The 24,105-nt window shown below is 36.7% G+C and overlaps 1 protein-coding gene and 1 pseudogene across 2 annotated transcripts; one reads left to right on the top strand and one right to left on the bottom strand.

Moving 5' to 3' along the window:
* Positions 1-310: 310 nt before the first annotated feature.
* On the top strand, positions 311-970 carry LOC125861445 (uncharacterized mitochondrial protein AtMg00810-like). Its single transcript, XM_049541342.1, has one exon. It carries the CDS (start codon positions 311-313, stop codon positions 968-970), a length of 660 nt encoding a protein of 219 aa, XP_049397299.1.
* A 4,875-nt stretch (positions 971-5,845) lies between these two features.
* Positions 5,846-22,824, bottom strand: LOC125861864 (calmodulin-binding transcription activator 4-like; annotated as a pseudogene). The gene is made up of 13 exons (XR_007445992.1): positions 22,687-22,824; positions 20,049-20,167; positions 19,759-19,874; positions 19,419-19,507; positions 19,136-19,181; positions 18,327-18,762; positions 17,449-17,579; positions 17,067-17,157; positions 16,714-16,934; positions 15,421-16,106; positions 9,806-10,391; positions 9,287-9,577; positions 5,846-6,204 (listed from the first exon to the last, which is right to left on the bottom strand). The product of XR_007445992.1 is annotated as a calmodulin-binding transcription activator 4-like (transcript).
* Between the last annotated feature and the right edge of the window lie 1,281 nt (positions 22,825-24,105).

Below are 24,105 nucleotides of genomic sequence, written 5' to 3'. Positions count from 1 at the left end.
TCAAATCTAACGGTTCCGTGGAGAGACTTAAAGCCCGATTGGTTGTTAGGGGTGATGTTCAAAAAGAAGGTGTTGATTTTACTGAAATCTTCAGTCCAATTGTGAAGATTACTACTATAAGGTGTGTTTTGGCAATTGCTATTAAGAAAGGATGGGGTCTTTACCAATTAGATGTAAACAATGCTTTTTTACATGGTGAGTTGGAGGAAGAAGTTTATATGAAGTTCCCGGCAGGTTTGAAGGTTACTCATCCTACTCAAGTTTGTCGCCTAAAGAAATCTTTTTATGGCCTCAAACAAGCCTCGTGACAATGGTATGCAAGGTTGACTGCTGCAGTTTCAAAGGTTTTCAACACTCATTGAATGAGTATTCACTTTTTTACAAATGCATTGGTAGCTCTGTTTCTATATTAGCCGTATATGTGGATGATATTTTGCTCACATGTAATGATATGACAGAGATGGAAGCATTGAAATCTTTCCTAGATTCAAAATTCAAGATCAAGGATTTAGGTAACTTGCACTATTTTTTGGGCATTGAAGTCATTCCAAAGCGTCACGGTTTAATTCTCACCCAAAGAAAATTCATTCTGGAACTCTTATCTGAATATGATTGCCTTGGATTCAAACCTGCCTCTTCACCTCTGGATCCCACTCTAAAATTACAAGCAGACACGGGTTCTCCTCTTCCAGATCCCAGTGTTTACCGGCGGCTAATTGGACAACTAAATTTTCTAACTCATAAGAGGCCTGATATCTCTTTTTCGGTCCAGCATCTTAGCCAATATATGCAATCTCCACATCAAGCACATTTTTCAGCTACGCACCATGTTCTTCGATATCTTCTTTCCAATCCTGGTTTGAGGATTTTTCTCAATCCCTCTCCTTCTTTCACTCTCCTAGCTTTTTGCAATTCTGATTGGGCTACTTGCCTAGATTCTAGACGGTCTGTTAGTGGTTTTTTTTATTAGCCTAGGTGGTAGTCTGTTTCATGGAAATCAAAGAAACAACCTTCCCTTTCCCTTTCATCCGCTGAAGTTGAGTACAGATCAATGAGAAGGGTGGTTACTGAGCTGACTTGGTTAGTTCGTCTCCTTTCTGACTTTTCTTTGCCTCCTTCCTTACCAATTTCTCTCCATTCAGACAGCCAAGCAACCATTCATATTGCTAAAAATCTTGTCTTTCATGAACGGACGAATCATGTTGACTTAGATTGTCATTTCATCCGTCAACAATACCTCAATGATTTCTCTTACTTTTCTTCCATCTTCATCTCAAGTAGCAGATTTGTTTACTAAGCCTCTACCCGGTACTTCTCATTGTCTCCTATTGAACAAGTTGGGTGTTCGTTCCTCCCCTTCCAACTTGAGGGGGGGGGGGGAGGTGTTGGATTTATTGGAGGACTCATCGGAGAATGAGCTTGAGAAAAAGGGATCAACGGCAAAACACGTTGACAAAGTTTAACATAATCCTCTTTTTAGACAACACAAATTATAGTTTTACTTCTGGTTTCCATCTGTAAACTATAGTTTTACTTTTCCCTTTTTTACTTCCATGTAAATAGTAGTTTTGTTATTTAAGGTAGCTAATTATTAGGAGATAATTGGGTAGTTGCTACCTTTTCCAGTTTTATTCCACGTAAAGTAAACCTTCTCCAGGTTCACTTCCATGTAAATAGTAGTTTAGTTATTTAAGGTTAGCACATAATTAGGATAGTGGGGTAGTTGGTTATATTTTATTTTTTGCTATATATACTTGTATTGTGCAGAGGAATAGAGACAAAACATTCAGCACAATCTCTTTTTATATTTTGCTATCTTTCAGCCATCTATAATCAACACAGATTAAAAACAAAATAGATAGAGCTACATATACATGATCACACACAAAATCTCATTGAAGCCTTGTATGAAGAAAAAAATAACACAAAAGCATTTGATCAAAAATAGCTTACTCACAAAAGAAAGCAATGAAGAATGCATAGAGTGAGTCGCTTGTTGAATTTCCATCCAAAAATAAAATTTGGCTTCTAGCTATACGGAGTGTTGATCATTTTGAATTTTGACAAATATTCCAAGGAAAAATATTTTTTCAAAAAAATAAATAGAAAACAGTATAAAATTATTTATTTACCTGAATTTAAAGTAATACTTACAAGTTTGGCATAGGATTTTACTCGTAAGCACTAGTTTAGGAGACCTGCAAGTTTCTCCATAGCGGAAGCATATTACAACAACCATCATTCATGTTGTACACAAGAAAGTCACGATTTGCTTCCCTAGGATACTAGGTTGTGGAAATATGGGGATTCATCCATCTCGTGAAGATTCCAATGACCCATCGGAAATCCCCACGAGATGGATGAATCCTCATATTTCCATAGCATAGTATCCTAGGGATGCAAATCGTGCTTCTTTTGTGTAAACACTAGCTGTCAACTAATTTATAAAATGTAGTTTATCCTAAACCCATAATGATATGTTTATACGCTAAGGGATAGGGTTAAGGAGGAGGAGGATGAACTAATGGGCTTACAGACTAATTAGCACCCCTTTTGGATTGACCTGACCCAATAAATATTTTCAACATTTGGTCTGGCTCTGTCTATTTGGATCTTCTATAGTTGAGGATTGAGGGGGGGGGGGGGGGGGGGGGGGGNGGTTAAAACCTTGCAATGGTTAATTTTTAACATTAGTTAAATTTTTCCAACTTTTTCATAAATTGGATAGCAAAATTGAATAAATTAATTTTGGGCTATATATATTAATTGTATTTTTTATTGATAATATTTTTTTCCTTTTATTTTGTTCATTCTTTAAATCACATCCTGAGAAATTTTTTGAATTTCTTACTATAATTACAATTCCTCGAATAGATAGGAATCCATACAAGATTTCATCTTAATATCTAAAATTGAGTCCAGATATAGTAAATTGAGGGCCCTGTTTGGACATAATAAATAACTATGATTAGAAATCATGTTGATTTGAAGTTGAAACTTTAATGTAATGACCCTCGAGTCATTTGCTTACTTATGTGTTTCTTTCCTATTTTATCCCTTCCCCTAGCTTCTATGTTGTGTATTTGATGTGTTAGGATGAGTGGCATGTTTCCCAAGGTAGTCAGGAGAGTTTTGGGTGAGATTTGCTATTTTGGAGCTTTTATTTGGAAAGGGTTGACTTTGAACAACAACCTTGGGAAGCAGGTTCATATGGGATTTTCTTTAGCGTCGTTAGCTTGAAAATGTTGAGTTTGGTCTAGTAGGACCCTTGGTTGGGACCACATAGTGGTTGGGTTGAGTTTGGGATGATGGGATCTCAGTAATTGTTGAAATACGCTATCAAATTAATTTAAAGTGACACGATGACAATTTTTGGAATTTGACATTTGACTTGGGTTGACATCATCACACTATAGAAACCAGCAGGTCGCTATAGCGGGCTAACAGGACAAGAAACAAAAACATATGAATTTTATATTAGGAATCCTCCTCTTTAGTTGAAAAAAGAACGAGGGTTCCTCCAAAAATTCTCCTAGGCTACTTCAAGCTTGAGAGTCTCTCTGTAAAAAGTGCATCTGAAGACTCGGCCTCGGGTCTCCATGGAAAATCATGACACTAACCCCCTATACTGCCTCCCATCTACATCGTACCTATACTTTTGCCATGCGGAACCATAGCACCACTACCTAGCATCCAACAACCTCTGCTTGTCTGAGCTTTGCCCGAGCTCTAGTCTAAAACTCTGGTGATTTAGCCAGAATTAAAAAGCTAGGTTGGGATCCTCCCCGACCATGAGTAGGGCACTGCCACAAAATATGATTCGGGTCTCCACAACTATAATCATATACCTCTGAACCGAAGACTGCTATGACGATCCGAAGGAACTAGTATAACCACCTCAGCCCACCTGTTGTAAACCAGGAGAACTCTGACCCAAACTGTAGGGACTACGGGTTGTATGACAACCCTCGGATGCCTATATGGCTACCTAACTAGTCCTCGGTACTAGAAGGAACTACTCTTCCTGAAGGATCCCAGCTACCAAAAAGAGTCCTGAAGTATGGGACCTCTTATCTCAAATATCTCCAACCTCCTCACGCTTTAGTAAATCACCCTCATTGGCAGTTCCCACTATGAACTAGAAGAAAGCCCCCTCGCGGGATGCTCTATTTAGACAATTGATGAAAATGAGTCTCATACTTTGTAAATGTGAAGCTCTCCTATCTCAAACTATCAAATCTCAGTCGGCTCTTCTCCTTCACACTTCAAGGGACAAAACAGTCATAGAAAGCACAAGCAAACACCTCTCAAGTCATTGGCGGAGATCTAACCAGTATAGATCCCAAATAAACTCTCCACTACTCCTTAGATGGGCCACACAACTAAAGTGCAGTATAATGAACCCGATGAGACTCAACCAACCTAACTATTTCAAGAAACTCTCGACATGTAGGGTAAAAGAATAAAATAAAAAAACATTTAAAAAAAACACATTTTAATTTTATTTTTTTTTGGGGGGGGGGGGGGGNGGGAGAGATGCTAGTAGTTGTGGGTTAAAGAAAATGAAAATTTTCAAAAACAAACTTTTAAATATCTTTTTGGAAAGCGGGGATAGGGATAAATCGGAAAAAAAATAATCTAAATTTGATCTATTTTTCAAAAATAAATTTTTAAGTTGTTAATTTTCTTTTGTTGGGGGAGGAGCTAGTTTAGGTGCGGGGGGGGGTTGTTGGTTAAAGAAAATGAAAATTTTCAAAAACAAACTTTTAAATCTTTTTGGAAAGCGGGGATAGGGATAAATTGGAAAAAGAAAAATCTAAATTTGATCTATTTTTCAAAAATAAAATTTGAAGTTGTTAATTTTCTTTTGTTGGCGGAGGGGCTAGTTTGGGTGCGGGGGGGGGGGGGNTAAAGAAAATGAAAATTTTCAAAAACTATCTTTTGGAAAGCGGGGATAGGGATAAATTAAAAAAAAAAAAAAGCTAAATTTGATCTATTTTTCAAAAATAAAATTTTAAGTTGTTAATTTTCTTTTGTTGGGGGAGGGGATGAGAGGTAGGGACATAATAAATTGATTTTTTTTTAAAAAAGAAAATTTTAAAAAATTTAATTTTTTTGAATGGGAGGGTTGGGGTACAAAGTGAGGTCAGAAAAAAAATTTATAATTTGAGGAAAATAAATTTATTTGAAAAACATTTTTCAAAACATTTAAGTCAATCAAATATGAGAAAATTAAGAAACGTTTTTTTTAGAAAGAGAGATAAAATGAGTAAAGTAAAGGAGAAAGTAAATAAAAAACAAAAGTCAAAGGTGAATTTATTTTTTTGGAGGCAAATTTAGGTGGTTTTGGAGTCGAGGTTATTGTTGTCATTTGCACCATGTCCTGCCATTCGTGCCAAAATTCGTTCGTGCCATTTAGTTTTACCAATTCAAAAATAGCTCTAAAATGGGTTGATTTTGATATTTTGTCTCGCGTAATAAAAACTTACAAAATAGGTTTCATAAAGGGTGTCTTGATTTTTTGCCTGCTTAACAAATTTTGTTCATAAAGCAGACGTTCAAAAAAGTAAACCTGCACAATTGACCAAAATTTGTCTTATAGAAAAAGTTAGAACTAGGTATGTTGTCAATTAGACATAAGTTGTACCTTTTACCCCTAAAACATAAGTTTTAGAGTATTCTATAAGTTAAGACTTAATGAAATAGTGTAAATTGTTTTCCATAAGACATAAATTATTTTTTTAAAGCCAGAGCTACATTATGTCTCTGGATTTTTTCAAGTTAAGGTCACTTTTAAAAAAAAAAAATTATAACAGGCAGAGAAAAAAATCAAGACAAACACTTTGGAACAGACTCATAATATTTCTGAGCTTCCATGAATAAATTAAGAAAAGACTGCTAGAATATGTACAATAGCGAAATAAATTTCAAACTGATCTGCCTGCAGGCACTAAATGAAGAAAAAGGTTGTTTCAACTTCCAACCTTAATACAAATTATAACAAGCACCTATAAAATACTTCACCCATAACAACATATAACATTCAAAACTGAACTGAAGCATGTAATACAATGATAAATTCATCCACAAGCGAAGGGGATGACATTAGAATCTCTATGAATGATATACATCGTTGTTTTTCGCATTGGAGATGTCACTGTGTGCAGTGGATATTGCATCACTCTTCGCTCCTGCAAGCTCAACCTGCCGCATGGTGAACAAGATTATTTGACATTATTTCCTGATTACAAAAGGAACCAAGAAGCTTCCCTCTAGGAACTATGACTGTGGTTTAAGCCAGCCAGATATAAGGGGCGGGGGGGGGGGGGGGGGGGGNGGTGCTCGGGGAACTAGCTTTACTATGCCTGGAGTTTAAGCCAGTCAGTTGTAATTGAAATTGAACTTATGTGCTGCTTGGGTGTATGCAAAAGCATGCAATCTAACAGTAGCCAACTAAGCTGCTGACTTTTCACTTTTGACATTTTTGAAGAGTCCAAGCAAACATAGATTACACTTATTGCCAGTACATAATGGATATCATATGGACAAAATGCATCGCCCATGATGTATAAGTTCAGATATATAGCAAGTTAAAAGGAAAATGGAGAGTAAACAGGTGGATCCCGGATTTTAAGGTTGTGGGTGCTCCCTTAGCTACCAATCACAAAATATAAGCAAACAATATTATGAATTGTCATTAAAAAGACAATCATATTTAAACACAATAAGAAAAAAATACAAAAAAACTACAATAAATATTATTTTGAATAACGGAAAAGTTTTTTTATTTTTATAAAACCTTTTTTTAAGGAAAAATTAGCAAAAAGATAGCGAAAGAAAGTGAGAAAGAGAAAAAAGAACAATCAGCACAGGGAGAGAAAAATAAAAGAAAGTCTAAATAATATAAATAAGTAAGAAGAGAAGAGTTGGTCTTTAAAATTTTAAAAAATGTCATAGTGGGAATCAAACCCGAATGCAACAGATGCAATATACAACTTTGAGCACTGACAAAGGACCGTTGCAACAATCAACCACTTGATGACTGGGTGCTTACTATTTAATTTTATACAATTCATTCCATTTTTTATATAAATATATATAGTTCGATACGAGATTAATGGGTGCTCGAGCACCCAGAAGCTTCAATGTGGGTCCGCCCCTAGGAGTAAAAGTCTGATACACGAACATTGATGGATTTAGTTTAACATGAAATGAATCTATACATAAATAAGGTGATGTGACACTTCCCTATGGCCTAGAAAATCAAATCTTTCATTTTCAATTTTTTGACATTTTCCCTATTTTTCTTCATTTATGTGCTACTAAGAAAAAATCTCTTAAAATAATTACTCAATATTAACTATCATTAATTGTATTTCCCTCTCTTTAATAACCTTTAAGACCTTTTAACTTATTAAAAATATCTAAAACTGCCAAACATTTAATCTATTAAAATGGAAAAGACATTCCACAAAATGAAAGATGAAACTTCAATTTTCTAAACCTTTCATCTTCCAAAACTGCATGCAGTTTCCTGTAACTCATGCCTTATTATTTGTCATACTTGATGAAGAACAAAGAGGTCTTGCCTGCTTATACGAGGATCATGCCAAATCGTATTGAGTCAATCTTATGCAGCAACAATTGACAGCTATATATATGTTTTGAGCTTAGATTTTGTTTAGGCAATGTGAGTTATGAAGGGAAAAGTTGAGGCTAGCTGTAATAATCCTGAAGGTCATTTTTAGAATTTTCTGTAAAATTATCATTTTATCCCTCCTCATAGTTGCCTGAGTCGTGTTTGATAAGCTTTTGAATTAATTTGAAACCGGATCATAAAGTTGAGATTTTTGAAAAATTTGGAATTTTGGAAGCGTTTAAGTTGAAATGGTTGACTTTAGTCAACATTTGTTGTTCCGAGTCTCGAAATGGAATTTCGTCAGTTCCATAAGCTTTGGAACATGCTTTTGGGGTTAGCAATACTATTGGCTCAGGTCTTGAGGTAATTAGATGAGTTTTGGAAAAGTTTTTGTGTTTTGAAAGGTCAAAGCATAACATAGTTGGCCAAACTCAACATTTGGTGATAGCAAGCTCGGAATGGAATTTCGACAATTCCATTAGCTCCGGAATGTGGTTTTTGATGTAGATGTAATATCCTTGAAAGCAAGAATAGGCATCTCATTGAGACTGCTTGCACTCTCCTCATTGAATCCCATGTTCCGCGCATTTTTTTGGGCGATGCAGTCCTTGCATCTTGTTATTTAATTAATAGAATGCCCTCATCTTCTATTCAAAATTAGGTTCCACATTCCATATTGTTTCCTCACTTACATTTTTACTCTATCCCCCCTCGTGTCTTTGGGAGCACATGCTTTGTTCATAACTTAGCCCCTGGTAAAGATAAATTAGTCCCTCGTGCTCTCAAATGTGTCTTTCTTGATTACTCTCGAGTTCAAAAAGGGTACATTGTTATTCACTTGATCTTTGTCGATACCTTATGTCCGTTGATGTCACATTCTTTGAATCTTACTATACATCATATGATAATTATGAGGTCTTACCCGTATCAGCTTTTGAGGAATCTACAGTTTCTTCTACACCTCCAGTTGTAGTGCCACCACTCCTAACTTATCATCATCGTACGCGCCCAGCACTAGTCCCAAATGATTCATATCATGCGCCAGACTCTACTCCTACAGCGGACTTGCCTCCCTCTAGCCAACCGGTTGCACTTCAAAAAGGTATACGATCCACTAGAAATATTAACCCACATTATACTTTCTTGAGTTATCATCGTCTCTCATCACCCCGTTATGCCTTTGTATCACCTTTGTCCTCTATTTCCATTACCAAGACTACAGGTGAAGCACTTTCTCATTCTGGATGGAGGCAGACTATGCTTGATTAGGCAGATGGGAGCAACACTGACACATTTATTCAGGGAGCAGAACAGGGTGGTGGATGCAATGGCGAAAGCAGGAGCTAGGCAGGGAAGCATGAGGAACCCCACCCTTTTTGAAGTTCCTCCTGTGTGTGCCACACAAATGCTAGCAGTAGACATGTCAGGAACTCTTTTTGTAAGAACAATTTCAAGCCATAATGGCGAACAAAATGGCCATACCACTGTCAGTTTTATTCAAGTGGGGAATGCCCCTCAGGCATGTAACACACCAATTTAATGTATAAATATCATGTTTTAACCCAAAAAAAGTTGTTGAAGTCAGCGGATCAAGTAGATTTAACTATTTTTATACTATGATAGATGCTAGATGGACGATTCACTGACCTTAGCTTGTCGATACTTTTCAAGAATGCGGCGATATTGCTGGCGTGCTTCTGGAGAGTCAACCATCAATAGCACTCTAGAGACAGCCTCATTAATAGCAGCATCCACTGATTGTTTGCGGAACAACTTGAGAATGTCTTCGTTCTCACTTTCCTCGATGGGTTCATCTTCTAGTCGGAAACCCCGAAGACCAACACCCCGTCGACGCCACCTTAGCACTACCTTCTCTAAAATACCCACAGCCCAACATACCTTGTATTCCATTCTAACCTGATATCCTCGTACATGAGCCTGCCATGGTAATAACAAAGGTCAGAACATCTTTCTGCTTTACAGATTATTGTCTAATCTGCAATATCCTCCCAACCCCACTCAACAAAAATGAGGGCAGCTAAAAGATGTAACATCTAAATTGGTGACATATTTTTCATTAAAAGTTTGTCTTCTTTAGTTTCTCAAAGATAGGTTGTTACAAATGAGGTTCAGAATGTCTATACTGCTTTCAAACAAATAAAGCACCTGTATCTTCACTACTTTCTGGCGAAATACAAGGAAGTCTTTCCGGCCTTTCCATCCCCGATATTTCTTCTGAATAGATAATGCTGCTGAGTTATAGTCCCGCATATTACGGAATGCCAACTTTGAGGCAGCTGAAAGCCCAAGAACATCGTTTGAGAGGATACAATATTCATCTCTGCAAGTGGTAGCAACATGTGCAGCTTCTCTCAGTCGTCTCTTCCTGAATGAATGTGCTCGGAATGCAGATTGTATGCGAGCAGCAGCCTGAGCTGCATTGCGGACTGCATCTAAAGTGTCCTTTAGAGAAAGCTGATCCTCGTGTGTGACAGGACTCATGGTTGTTATATTACTGATAGTTTTTTCTGCTTCAATATCAGCAGTCCCCTTTGAGACCTCACTTTCCTCTAATGTGAGGGACGTCAAATGACTGGTGAGAGCCACCTCTGAAAGATAACCTGCAACTCCCTTGTGACTGCAACTAGAAGCAATTGATGCAGCAGTTTTACCAAACGGATCTTCTGATGACGGATCAGTAACAGCTCCAGGAAATGCACCAGATGCTATGAGTGATGCAACCATTTTTTCCCTAACACAAGTAAGCAGTTAGAATAGAATCGGCTTATGTATTAATGCATCAGACACTGCAAGGAATAACCGTAGCAACTGCACTGCACATGCAAACAGTAACACAGAGAGACAAGAAGACAGACATCTAACAGAGACTGTTCCAATAGACAAGCAAATATTATAATTACTAAGCTATGGTAGTGAAGAACAAAACAAATATAAGAACAAGTAATCCTATCAGGCAGGCTTCTCTCTGCACTTCTCCAAAACATTGCAAGAAAGCTATAAGGTTAAGCAATTCATAGGCACAAAAACCCTCATTTTGCCCCCCCAGAACATTCAGCAGAATGCACTACTGTTCCTGGAGGCAGTATTGAGACCAAGCATGAAAACCCTAGCAAAACACGGTAGACATTAGCATTTCATGTCTGGCCACACCAGGGGTTCTCATCAAAACCCGTGCAATAAAGTACTTCAAACCTATTCTTTTCATGTTATCAATAAATCACAACGAAATTGAAAGTGCAAATTCTGCATGACTGCACGCATTTTGTGGACTTACAGATTAATATGGTAATTATTCTTCACATAAAGACGTTTTAACCAAGAGATTGAGTCCAGCAACCTTCATCTTTATTTTTCCTAATAGAATTTTTTTTTCACAGTATTGACCAATATTTTTTATTAACACTTCAAGAAGTATCATAACTCATAAGAAACTTCATGTTTATTTTTCCTACATACTCTTTTGTCGACAACACCAATTTCATTCAATAAAAATTGTAAGAAGTATCATAAGGAAATAGAGTAATACACGGCTTTTTCTCCAGGTCAATGAAGTCATGATATTCTTAATTTACAATGTTAACGGATTTACATGAACCGATACAGCTTTTTCACAGTCTTTCTAGCATTAGTCCTTATATGGGGTGTATAGGTCTTACTTCCAAATCCAATTATTCTGGCTTATTCCAGGGGATTGGTTCTCGTTTTAGGTTATAAACCATTATTCTAAATATATTTGACTTCCTAAATATCTTTAATGCGATAAGACTAGAAATGAGGATATCCGGGATAAGGTGGGAGTGGCCTCTGTGGTGGACAAGATGAGGGAAGTGAGACTGACATAATTTGAACATGTGAAGAGGAGAGGCGTAGACGCACCAGTGAGGAGGTGTGAGGGGTATAGAGGGTAGAGGAAGAGCCAGAGGTAGTCTGTTAGGACCTCTTTAGTCTACCAACGGTTGACACATGGCAGATTTAAAGAAATGAGAAAGTAGATTACTTCAGCTTATAAGTTATTTACCTTTTATTTATGTGTAGTAGTTGTTTGTAGTAGATTACTACAACTTTTAAGTTACTCCCTCTTGGCTCTGTCCCAATTTATGTGATACATTTCATTTTTCGAGAGTCAAACAGTTTAAGTTTGACTAGAAATTTGCGCATGAAAACTTTAAATTTTTTGAAATCAATTTTTTTGAAATAAAATTTATATATTTGTAAACTACGTAAAAAGTACTATAAGTCACAATAATTGACAATCCAAAATATTTAAAAGATATATGAAAAATTTACGGTCAAAGATAGACTTGTTTGAATCTCAAAATTTGAAATGTGTCACGTAAATTGGGACGGAGGGAGGATTTATTTTTCCTATTTCTGTGTAGCAGTTGTTGCAGTAAGGAGATTATTTCCCCATTTTCTCATTTCAGTTGTAGTAGGAAGTTATTTCCTTGTTTTTAGACGGGTAGTTAATCCACCAGTGTTGTATTTAGTGTTATTTGAATTCAATGATATGATAAGCAGAAAATTATTCAAGTTTTTGAGTACTTCAAACTCAAGAGATTCTCGGTTCTCTTTTAACAAACCAACATCATAGATCATAGGAAGTAAGCATCTAATTTCATATTGCAGCGTCCAATAACTAGATCTTTAACACCGGACCGTAACAACTTGGTATTAGAGACGGGAGTTATGGGAGACCAAATTCAGCATCAACTAGCACAACCGGTGAACTTGTTCAAAGAAGAACGTCGTCAATTTAGCCAGACAGGAAGCAACAAATGTTCGCTTGGATGCACTCTCAAAGGATTTAGCAAATTCAAAGGTCAATTAAACTGAACATACAAGAATCGCGGTTGGAAGGGTAAAAGGGTCTGGGTCAAAAGCCGGATGAAGTTTCATCGCTCCTCGACACGCAAAGATGGATTTCCCATAATTTAATGGCCAAGAGGACCCTTTGGAATGGTTGAGCAGATGTGAACACTTCTTTCGAAACCAACAAACTCCGAAAGAAGAAAAGGTTGGACTTGCTTCTTTTTATTTAAGAGGGCAATGCATAACTTTGGTTTCGGTTAGAATAGGAATATATATATATATATAATCCTTCTTAGAATAGAAATAGGAATAGAAAAAGTAATAGGAATAGGAATAGTAAGTCATTTCCTACTTGGTAAAGGATTGTATTGTAGTGTCTATAAATAGGTTCTCTATGTAATAATGTAGATACAACAATTCAATAATATTCTTTTCAATATTTCTCACATGGTATCAAAGACAAATTCAATGATGGAGTCAGGTTCAGTGGTTCAATGGTTAAACCAGGTTAAAAACGGGCGTTCCTCTTGGCAGGTGTAGTTCTAGTCGTGACCTATTTGACAGTAATAAAGATTTTGTTGTTGTTAGAGCACTTTCCGGCAACGCTGTAGTGTGAAGAAGTCTATATGGAGCAACCACCTAATTTTGTTGCTCAGGGAAAGTTTAGTAGCCTTGTATGTCGATTACGTAAGTCACTCTATGGTCTGCAACAATCTTCTCAAGCTTAGTTTGGGAAGTTCCAACACTGTATTTCATGAATTTATCACTCTGTGTTTTATGGATATTATGCATCAAATCCAGTATTTCAAGAGAAGACCAATCACATTAAAATTGATTGACATTATGCATCAAACTCAATATTTTATGAGAAGACTTAGCATATTGAGATTAACTATCAATTTTGTGAAGTTCAATGATCAACTTGCAGATATCTCACCAAGCCCCTCAACGACCCTCATATTAATTATATGTGTACCAAGCTAGGTACATATGACTTGTATGCATCAGCTTGAGGGGGAATGATAGAATAGGAATAGGTATATATAATCTTACTTAGAATAGAAACAAGAATAGAAAAAGTAATGAAGTAGGAATAGGAATAGTAAGTCGTTTCATACTTGGTAAAGGATTGTAGTGTCTATAAATAGGGTTTCTACGTAATAATGTAGATACAACAATTCAATAATATTTTCTTTCAATATTTCTCACAGTTTCTTTAACTAGAGACGGATATGCCTCAGCCGTCTTGGGATGAATTCAAACGTAATTGTAACCTTCGTTTTGTGCCACCAATCAGAAGTAATTGGCTAAGTTACGCCAGATCGAGTCTGTTGCAGATTACTAAGAAAAGTTTTGAGTAGTCAATTTTGTGGGCTAGTACACTCACAATCGCAAAAATGGAATTGTATATATGCGGTCTAGTGATTATATAGCAATTGGGGTTTAGTTGCATAACCCTCCAAATTTGGCTACGGCGATGAGTTTATCCCGCCTTTATGAACGCAAGGAACAACCCATTTCTTCACAATTGTTAGATGTTTGAGATCAAAGACAACAGTTTTCTCACCCCAACAACATGCAAGATTTGTGAAGAAACTGACCAAATCTGAAATGGAGGAAAGGCGACTTAAGGGACTTTGTCTCAACTGTGATGAACCATTTACTCGAGGTCATCAATGCAAGAAATTATTCTGGATCGACTCTATAGACAATGAGGAAGAATTTTTTGGAAAAGAGGGAAATACCAATACTATCCACACTTCACGCTTGAGGACAACGCGAATTGAAGGGGGTAGTAATGTTAGCACCCCTTTGGTCTACCAACAGTTTACACATGGAAGATTTAAGGAAATTAAAAGTAGATTACTTCAGCTTATAAGTTTTTTATTTTTTATTTGTGTAGCAATTGTTTGCAGTAGATTACTATAGCTTTTAAGTTATTTATTTTTCCTATTTCTTTGTAGCGATTGTTGCAGTAAGAAGGTTATTCCTCCACTTTCTCATTTCAGTTGTAGTAGGAAGTTATTTTCTTCATCAAAAGTAGTGTATTCTTGGAGAATCTGACACGGGTGCGGCAACGAAAGTGAAGAGTCCGCGTTAGTCCACCAGTGTTGTATTTAGAGTTATGTGAATTCACTGAAATGATAAGCAGATATAATTCAAGTTTTTGAGTACTTCAAACTCAAGAAATTGCAAGTTCTCTTAACAAACCAGCACCATAGGTTATAGGAAGAAAACATCTAATTTCATATTGTTGCATCTGATAACTAGATCCTTAACATGGGACCATAACAACCTAGTATCAGAGACGAGAGCTATGGGAGACCAAATTCAACAAAGGACTGTAACATAGACTAAAGAAGTATCAGGGAGAAGTGATAAGACAGGATATGACGCAGCTTCAGGTTCCCGAGGACATGACCTTAGATAATAGGGTGTGGATGATATGTATTAGGGTAGAAAGTTAGTAGGTAGTGTAGTATAGTGTTGTCTTTCTTAGGGTGGCTAGTGTTTGCCATGGTACTAGTTGGATTATTGTAGTTCGTGCTTTTTATTTTTATCATTATCTATTATTGATTTCAATAATCTATCCTAGTATGTCGTTTATTGTGTTTTGATTATTTTATTGTTGCTTTTGGCTCCTTTCTGGTAGACGTTGCAGTGTTTCCTTGTTACTTGCTATATTCTCTTCACTATTTCCTTCTTTGTACCTAGATTTGTTGCACTTGAGCCGACCGTCTTTCGGAAACAACCTCTCTACCTTCACGAGGTAGTGATAAGGTCTGCTACTTTCACGAGGTAGTTGTAAGGTCTGCACACATTCTATTCTCGGACCTTACTTGTGGGATTTCACTGGATATGTTGTTGTTTATATTGTTAATTGAGTACCAAGCATTTCATGGACAGTGAAGCCAGCAGTTAGTCAAACAAGAAAATGCTATTTTAGTTACCTTCCAAAGCGTGCAGCCCAGTGCAGGGCAGTCCAGCCACGAATATCACGGAAGTTAGCACTTACTCCAGCATTTAAAACTGGGTGTAAAGCCCACTCAAACCCCAGGCCAGCAATCATGTGAACTATTCCTTGATCTTTCCTGGACAAGGAATAGCCCATTTCGTTATTTTTTACTTGCAATTTGGATGAAAGCCACTGTTGCAACTTGTTTTTCAAAAGCTCTTGTAGAAGCCAATCAATGGTTACGGTTGATGTTGAAGTGCCAAATAAAAGAGATTCAATAACTTGGCTCCATGAATCTTCGCTTGCTTTGGACTTCTCCAAGATATCATTGCTCGACTCAGAACCATCTCCTCTCTGCACTGATGAGTCAGATAGAAGCATCTGCACAAATCTGACAAGTAGCAACAGTTCCTCCGAACTCTTAGAAGCTCCTCCTACTTCAGGTACAACATTTTGACCACGATCATCAAGCTTGGCACGGTATTCAAACTCTCTTACTTCACTGCATGGCGTCCTATTGCCAGTAGTAACACAAAGTGCGACTTTACCTGGCAAGTGAGGAGGCGCCTGGCAGCAGATCGCACCTTCCTTAATGATCTGAACAGGAACTTCAATATCACCAAACATACAAGTCCACGTGTACTCTGATGGATTGCAGAGATACGATCCAACTATAACTACCTGCACCAAATAGATTGAAGTTCAAATAACTGGATAATGAAACATCCTGACAAAATTAAACTTTCACAACAACCTCAATGGAACATCTGATTTCCCAGGATTTTCAGGATATTCAGAAGAATAAGGTACCCAGAAGTGGACTTGGAAGACCTTTCATCAAAACACAAACTTCAGATATGCCAGATCATTTGACAATGGAGACAATTTATTTACAAGTTTGAACTCTACAAATGAAGTCAAAGATCACGGAGCTTGAGATTGCACATCTCTAAGGTTAACAAATTATATTTGACTTAGTCACCATGAATTGGTTACCAAATCTGGTTAAATATTTCAAGCATTTGTAAGCAATACATAGAAAAAAGGTTGTCGGCAGTGATAATGGTATTAGCTTGCGGGAAAACAACTCATGAACTTCAAGAATTGCTTTGTTAGAGCATAAAACTAAACTAAAATTATTGAAATGGCCTAAAATGTATATAAGGAGGCAGATGTGATGTTGGCATTACTTGCACAAGCTGAAAAGAAATATTCAACACAACAAAAATTGGGCAGTCGATATGTTCAACAATAACCACGTAAAGAATCACTAAATCCTGAAGCATACCTTTGTTGCATCAGATGCATAACCCCAATCAGGAGATATATCATGAATAATAAATTTCTGCTTCTGAACAATTGTTAAGCTCATATTAGCTTCAAAAGAAATTCCAATCTGATCTTGGTCAAATATTGTTGTACACTGGTCAGGATAGGATCCAAAAGTATTTATTTGTGCACGTGCAAGATACTTGAAATCGTCGACTTGCTTAAGATTTGTCACAGAAGCTACAAAGCAACAGGGGCTTCTTTTCTGAGATTACGATATAATGCAAGATTCTAGGTAGAAGATATAATTAATCATCTGAATTTTCCAACTTATCGAAAAAGAATCATCTGGATTTTCAAAAGGAAGCTTACATTCCAGAGCTTCCTTTCCACCAATTTTAGGCCACCTATCGCTTTTTGTTGCTTCTATTGATTCACTTCCTGACGAAGTTTGTAGCATTCCCTGAGTGAGTGCAGACGTTAGCCAGAAGATAGAGAATGAAGCGAATATTGAATTAAATGATTATCAGAGGCAGAAGAATTATTGGGGAAGCCCATAAATATAATCAAATATGATTTATATGTTTAGTGAGCCACTTTAAGCACATGAACGCTCTACTAATCTTACACAGCATCATCTGCAGTGACAAGAAGCAAGGACTCAATAGTCCTAATGACACACGGGTGCAAGTGACCATGCAAATAAAAGAACAGGCATAATATATAAAAGTTAATTCCAAAGACACGTCCTCACATTCTCGTCCAACTTTTCAAAACATTTGGCTTGTGACTGAGCAGCCGGAGAGCTCCTGCAGTGATCCAGCATCTCTTTCCACATGTTAGCATCCAGGTTCAAAAGCTGATCCTGAGATTCACTGCTCTCACCTATAAATGACACTATTATCAGTATTCCTTAGTATTTTCTGCTTCTAAATTAGAAATACATGAGCTCTTAGTACTTGCTGCTACGAAATTAGAATGCATGAGCGCTCAAGAAAAGGCAGATAGAAAGTCTCAGACATAGCAGTATATGTCAATGTCCAGCACCAGCATCGTGTCACCGCTGTTGATGCTATCAGAAACCAAAAAGGTTTCACTTAAAGAATTATTTGTAGATAACTGAAAACAAATAAAACTTAAGGAAAAAGAGGTACACTTTGATTTGCTATCTTCCAAAAATTATGACAAGTAATGTGTTCAAAAAACATTTTCGCAACCACGAGGGAACAGTCTAGGAAACAACTAAACGGCCTCAGTTATCTAACTCGTGACTAAGCTGGCAGAAGCCAAGTTATCAATCAACATTCATCAGAAGTATGATAACTAGGGAAAATAAAAGGTGAAGGAATTCTTTTTAAGCACTACATCTCAAACAAGCTATCAAAAGGACTAGCATTCAAACTAAAGACTCTCAATCGGGTATTGAGTCATAACAGTTTCAAGTCTAAGAACAACAAAACCTAGTGCACTAACCAAATTAACAAAATATTCACCTTGTTCGCATCAAAGCACAAGGAAAGAAGAAATCTCTGAATGTCGAGTTTGCATGATTAGAACAATGCAGAGACATATAATAAAGATGTATATCTGCATCTAATAATAATCTCGAGGAGCAAAAAAATGACAGAAAACCTGAATGAGGCAGCAACAGAAGATTATTTGAATTGTCCTGGATCTGGACAAGTGAACTTTTGTCATGTACAACATTTTCAGCATCATTTGCTTTCTCAATCTCACTATAGAGTGAATAAATTTCCGGTGAGCTGTCATCATTTAAATTTAACTGCTCCTCAAGTCTTCGCAATGCTTGACTTATCTCAACCTTTGGTGAGTTGCTCACCCCCTCCATCATCCTGGTGATGTCTGAGACATTCATTCCATTACTATGGATAGCTGCATCAGAACAAATTTCCCCATATCCAGGTCTAGATTCATCCTGGTATTGTTGATAAGATTCACTACCAAGAACAGTGAAGCCTGGATGTTGAGTAGAATATAAGCTGGGACTCAGAGGGAAAGTAGAGGAAATTGGAGATGACTGTGACATGAATGCTGCAACCTGCCTCCCCTAGGGCCATAAGTGAAACTAGTGCTGTTAAGACTGCTTAAATAACTTAACATACTAGATCCTAATGTATTCCAACTGTAGCTAACAAACTGCTTAATTAGGCTGCACCAAACAAGTATAAGTTTCCTAGTATAGCATTGCAATGCTGAAAGCAATTACAAAAACTTCACCAGTCCAGTGTCAAATTGTTAGCAGCTTTGACATGAAAAATTACAGAACAAATAAAAAGAAACAAAGCTTGAAACTAAGATACAAAAGGTTAACAAAGCAGGAAGCCTTTCATTGATGTCTTGATGAAAATAGAGTTAAAATTAGTAGCAAGAGTCATGTCAGGAAATGGGATATTTGTACAATTGGGTTCCTGAAGACTGACCTTAGTTATATCTCTGTAGTGAACCAGAACAATGTGCTCGTATGCACTGCAAAACATGCAAAGTAGATCAAATAAAGGAAAAACAATCAGTTCCCGGTCCCACCTTTGTAAAAGAGAGAGAGATGAAAGGAAAGGGATCCCTTAAATTTTAGTTAAATTGCTCATGTGTGCTCCTTATCAATTCAGGTGCCCCAAACTCCCAAGGAGTTTGAACATCTTTCTTAAACTGATCCAGATAAAGAAGCATGTGACTATATAACAGATCTACAGCAAGTAAACTCACGGATCCAACATCCAATAGCTGCGCCTCTGGAAATTAGAATTCTTCTCACCATGTGCATAATAACAATTTAGGGCTTCAGCGTTTCCAACCTGCAGCAGAAGAGAGAAACAGAAAACTTCTCACCTAATGACAAATATCAGGGAAACTAAAACATGAACATCTTAGGCATATTCTCTTTCTTTTCTTGCTTTTCAAGAGTTCATTAAGAGAATCAACCAACAAAAAAGTCTCTAGCTCAGGTGACTCACACCTCCCTCCACGTGAAATATTACAACAAATGTTTAGACAAGATTGTCATTTGCATTGTTCAATAAACATGACATTGTCCATCAATTGTTACCTTAAGCCGCTCATGTGCCTCTCCTACAGTTCTTCCATCCTTCTTTTTACGCCAATTATGACCATCTTTACGGAAGTACCTGAGGACCCTCTTATTAAAGAGAAACATAGATCCACCTGTTGATAACACCACTTTTGTAAGATAGCAGTGGGAAAAGAAGATAGCACAGCATGATTCTGACGTAAGGAGGTTACCACTAGATATGTTCTTAAAAAATGGGTCATTATTATGAATAGATATTATTCATCTTAATGAAATGGGAGCAAATATATAAAGAGGGAGGAAACTACTAGCTGGCTTTTGAGGTGGTTGATGCGCAAGTTGGTGATCGTCATGATTCTGTAGTACACTTCTGCAGGTCTTAACCACCTAAAATGGCCTTCTCTAACCAAATCATTTGTGTTGTATCCTGAAACATGAAATAGAAACAGTTGCTAAAATCTTCCAGTGCAGCAATTACGGCTCCTCAGAACCAATGTTCGAAGGGCGCAGCACATATAAGCACACATCAATAGTTTCCGAGGAAAAAAACTATTTTTAGGAAGAAACTGTTTAAAGTGTTATGACAAACTTTCACAGAATGGGTGGACGACAGTAAAGGCAACAGAATATGGGTTTTTCTGTGTGTTGCGAAAGTAAAACCTTCTAAGCCAAAAAACAAGAACTTTTAACCTCATGTTCTTGCAGATTTCTGAAATTCATACCATGAGATACATATTCTTCTTAAACCTAAAGGTGGTAAACAGGACTGTTTCTCACTGATATATGGGTATCCTTGTAGTTGGCAAACTAAGAAAAGGTTGTTACAAAACAGCAGGAGTTTGGTCCACACAGGAATGGAACTTGACTTTCAGAAGACTGATACAAGACTGGAAAATAGACACTCAGGCAGATTTCTATGGCACATTAGATCAATACAATGGAGTACAGGTAGGGGAAGATACACTCAGGTGGAGTATTCAGTAATGGCATTTTTACAGTAAGCTCTGCTTACAAGGATCTGAATCAAGTGGCATCACAGCTGAATCTATTGCCATGGAAACTAATATGGAGAGTGAAAATACATTTTTACTTGGTGATGAATGACTCAGTTTCAACTCAGGCGATCCTAAGGAGAAGGGGAACTCATTTGTTCTCAAGATGTTATTTTTGTGGGCAAAATCCAGAGACAGTCGAACATCTGTTTTTACATTGCAAGATGACCAGCAGGTTATGGAATTTGTTCACAAGTTTTAGAGGTATTTAGGTGGACACTGCCAGGTAGAACATCTGATGCACTGATGAGCTTGAACGAACAGCATGATGGATTGATAGAAGAGAAAGTTAAATGGAAAAGAATAAAAAAGAACAGCTCCCTTAGAGAAGGCAGAGGGAGTGGAAGAACTATGCTGGTTCAGCCGAGAAGATGGGTTCAAGCAAACCTCTTTGCTAGATACTCAAGCTTGGCATGCTTAATTTGCATTTTGACCAATCCTTTTGTTTACGAGCACCAAGGGGTATGGGTCTAAAACACATCTGAAATGGATTGTCCCAACCATGATATTACCATATAGACGTCCATTAGAAGAAGAGTGATCTCAAATTCTTAGGCCATAGGATTTGTTGTTCTCTTTTAAACTACTTACTGTTAAGTCCTACATCGGTGGAATGAAGAAAAGATGGTATCCTTATATGGACTTGGACAATCCTCCCTTCATGAGCTAGTTATGTGGTTGAGTTAGAACCAAGATTAATTTCATTACATGGTATCAGAGTTAGGCTTATCCCAATTTATGATTTACCAGTGTTGGGTCCCCATATTAAAATTGCCATGCACCAGATGTCCAATCCTGGGCCTACGGCAGGATGTTAAGTCCCACATGATGGGCTGAGGAAAAGATGTCCAGTCTTGGGCGTGAGGCGGAATGTTAAGTCCCACATGATGGGATGAGGAAAAGACGGGTCTCCTTATATGGACTTGGTCAATCCTTCTCTCATGAGCTAGCTTTTAAGGTTGAGTTAGGCTCAAGATCCATTTCTTTACACTTACAACTATGATTACTTTGACAATTTGACCAAATAGCTGAGAGTTACCATCTAACTATACAAAGTGCCTCAGAGGGCTATATCCCAAGCCAGAGAACATAGCCAAGGCAATAATTTCTCATTTACTTTTATCTTCACATGACCAAGTTAGAAAAGGGAGAGGGGTACCAAATCTCTCAAATGGGATTAAAGAAGTCTAGGAAAGGCATTCATTATTTTTCTGCCCCAGCTACGCCGTAGGTCTATCAACTGATTTAAGTGAGTTTCCCTTTTTGCCTATATATTATCCAAAAACAGCATATGAATCCAAAATTGTTCAGAAAACTCAAGCACATACAAGTTATTGTTGAGGTTAAAAGGTCTTTTTAACCAATACAAGAAACAAAGTAAGTTATACAAGTGAGTAGGTGACATGGTCCACTCATTTTAGACATGGTAATTGGTCCTCTAAGTATGAAAGGAGGATGTGTTCAACCCTATTGGCTCGACCACCATGTACACACACTACGTATGTAAAAAAAATCAATAAAAATGTTTATATAGGTAATAGCACAATTTAGACTCACAGACTCTAAATCTCTATCTGTATCTTGCAACTTACTACTTATAAGTGCCAACCTGCCAGAAGGAAATCAGACCTGAAAAGAGTAGCCCAATATATAAAAATCTAAACTCCAACAGAAGTGAAGTATAAAAACACCAACGAAACCATCAAATCTGGAATTCCAACAAACAAGTTGTAGGACTGACAATTAAAACGCAACAGCTACAATCTTAAACAACTCCACAAATATCAAAACACACTAATTATCCAAAACCATAAGCAATTAAGGTATTCATTAATAAAAAAAACTAGGACTAGTAGTAGTATTTAAAAAGGAGTTCAGTATAATTAATTCTTACCTGATTCTGCCATACTTGTGCTTCAGAATTACAGTAAAAACTCTGTCATCTCAAATTTGCATATTTCGGTGGCAAGAAATAAGGAATTGTGTCTTTTGACATAGTCACGGCAGAAGATGCTTGTCTATTACTGAAGATAGCAAAATAAAATGAGGGGTTCTTACTAACTCTAGAGCGAAAAAAAGTCAAAACAAAAAATGAGCATATTATACATCAAACAATATAGGGAGAGTTGGCAAAATAGTCGCTCTCAAGACTTAGGGTGTGTTTGGTATGAATGAGAAATATTTTTCAGCGAAAATCTTTTCCTTGAAAATAAGTAGGCTTTGGACTTATTTTCTCATGTTTGGTTGGTGAATAAAAAATATTTTTCAGAAAAGATTTTTGGCGTTTGATTTATGAATGAAAAATATTTTTGAGAAAATATCTTTTATTTTTACTAGAGAGTAGAAAATAACTTTTGAATTGACACTGAAAATATTTTTTTTAAAATAAACTTAAATTTATTTGGGGATAGGGGTGAGATGGGTAAAAAAATAAAAATTTGAAATTGAAAATATTTTTAAAAACAAACATAAACTTTTTTTAGAAGGGGGGGGGGGGTGATTAGGGGTTGAAAAAATAAAATTTTGAAATTGAAAGTATTTTTTAAAAACAAACTTCAATTATTTTTTTTTGGAGGGGGTGGGGGGGCTGACGGGGGGTCGCAAGTAGGGGGCGGGGGGTTGACGGGGGGTCGCGGGTAGGGGGTGGGATGGGGTGGGGTGAAAAAATAAAAAATTAAATTTTTTTTTTTACAACAAAAAAATACTGATTTTTTCAAAAAAAATTGTAATTTGAAGTTGGAGGAGAGTTTTGGAAAATGTTTTCCTTAATTTTTGAAGGAAAGTCATTTTCCTTAAATTTGAAGAAAATGAATTGATTTGGAAAACATTTTACCCAACCAAACATGAGAAAATTGGAAAACATTTTTCCTTCATACCAAACACACCCTTAATGTGACATTAAGTCACAAATCTTGAAAAATTAGTGGTATAGCCACTAATTATGACATCACCCTTGTGCCCTACTTGAGACATACAAAAGAGCTCACTAAGTTTTCATATCTCCACTTTGGTTTCCCCTTCTTTTTCCAACAAATAGGGAATAATATATCTATTTTCAATGTTAACATTTATATTAGAAAAAAGAAAAAATATCCAACCCAATGGGAAACGAGCAGCTCGTTTTTAGTGTTGTCGATTTTGTCGATTCTGGCGAGTTTTTCGGCCATAATATCCATTTCCAAGGTAAAATCATCATCTCCTACTCCATCTTCATTTTTATTCAATTTTCTTTCAAAAACCAAGCTTCAAAATTATTTTTCCGTCATTTAGAAATTTGAGAAATCTTCCATAATCACCGTTCATAGATACATTT

The sequence above is a fragment of the Solanum stenotomum genome, chromosome 4, assembly GCF_019186545.1.
Source record: "Solanum stenotomum isolate F172 chromosome 4, ASM1918654v1, whole genome shotgun sequence".
Taxonomy (NCBI): Eukaryota; Viridiplantae; Streptophyta; class Magnoliopsida; order Solanales; family Solanaceae; genus Solanum; species Solanum stenotomum.
Note: the sequence above shows the minus strand (reverse complement) of the source record. Positions and strands in the feature narration are given on the sequence as shown.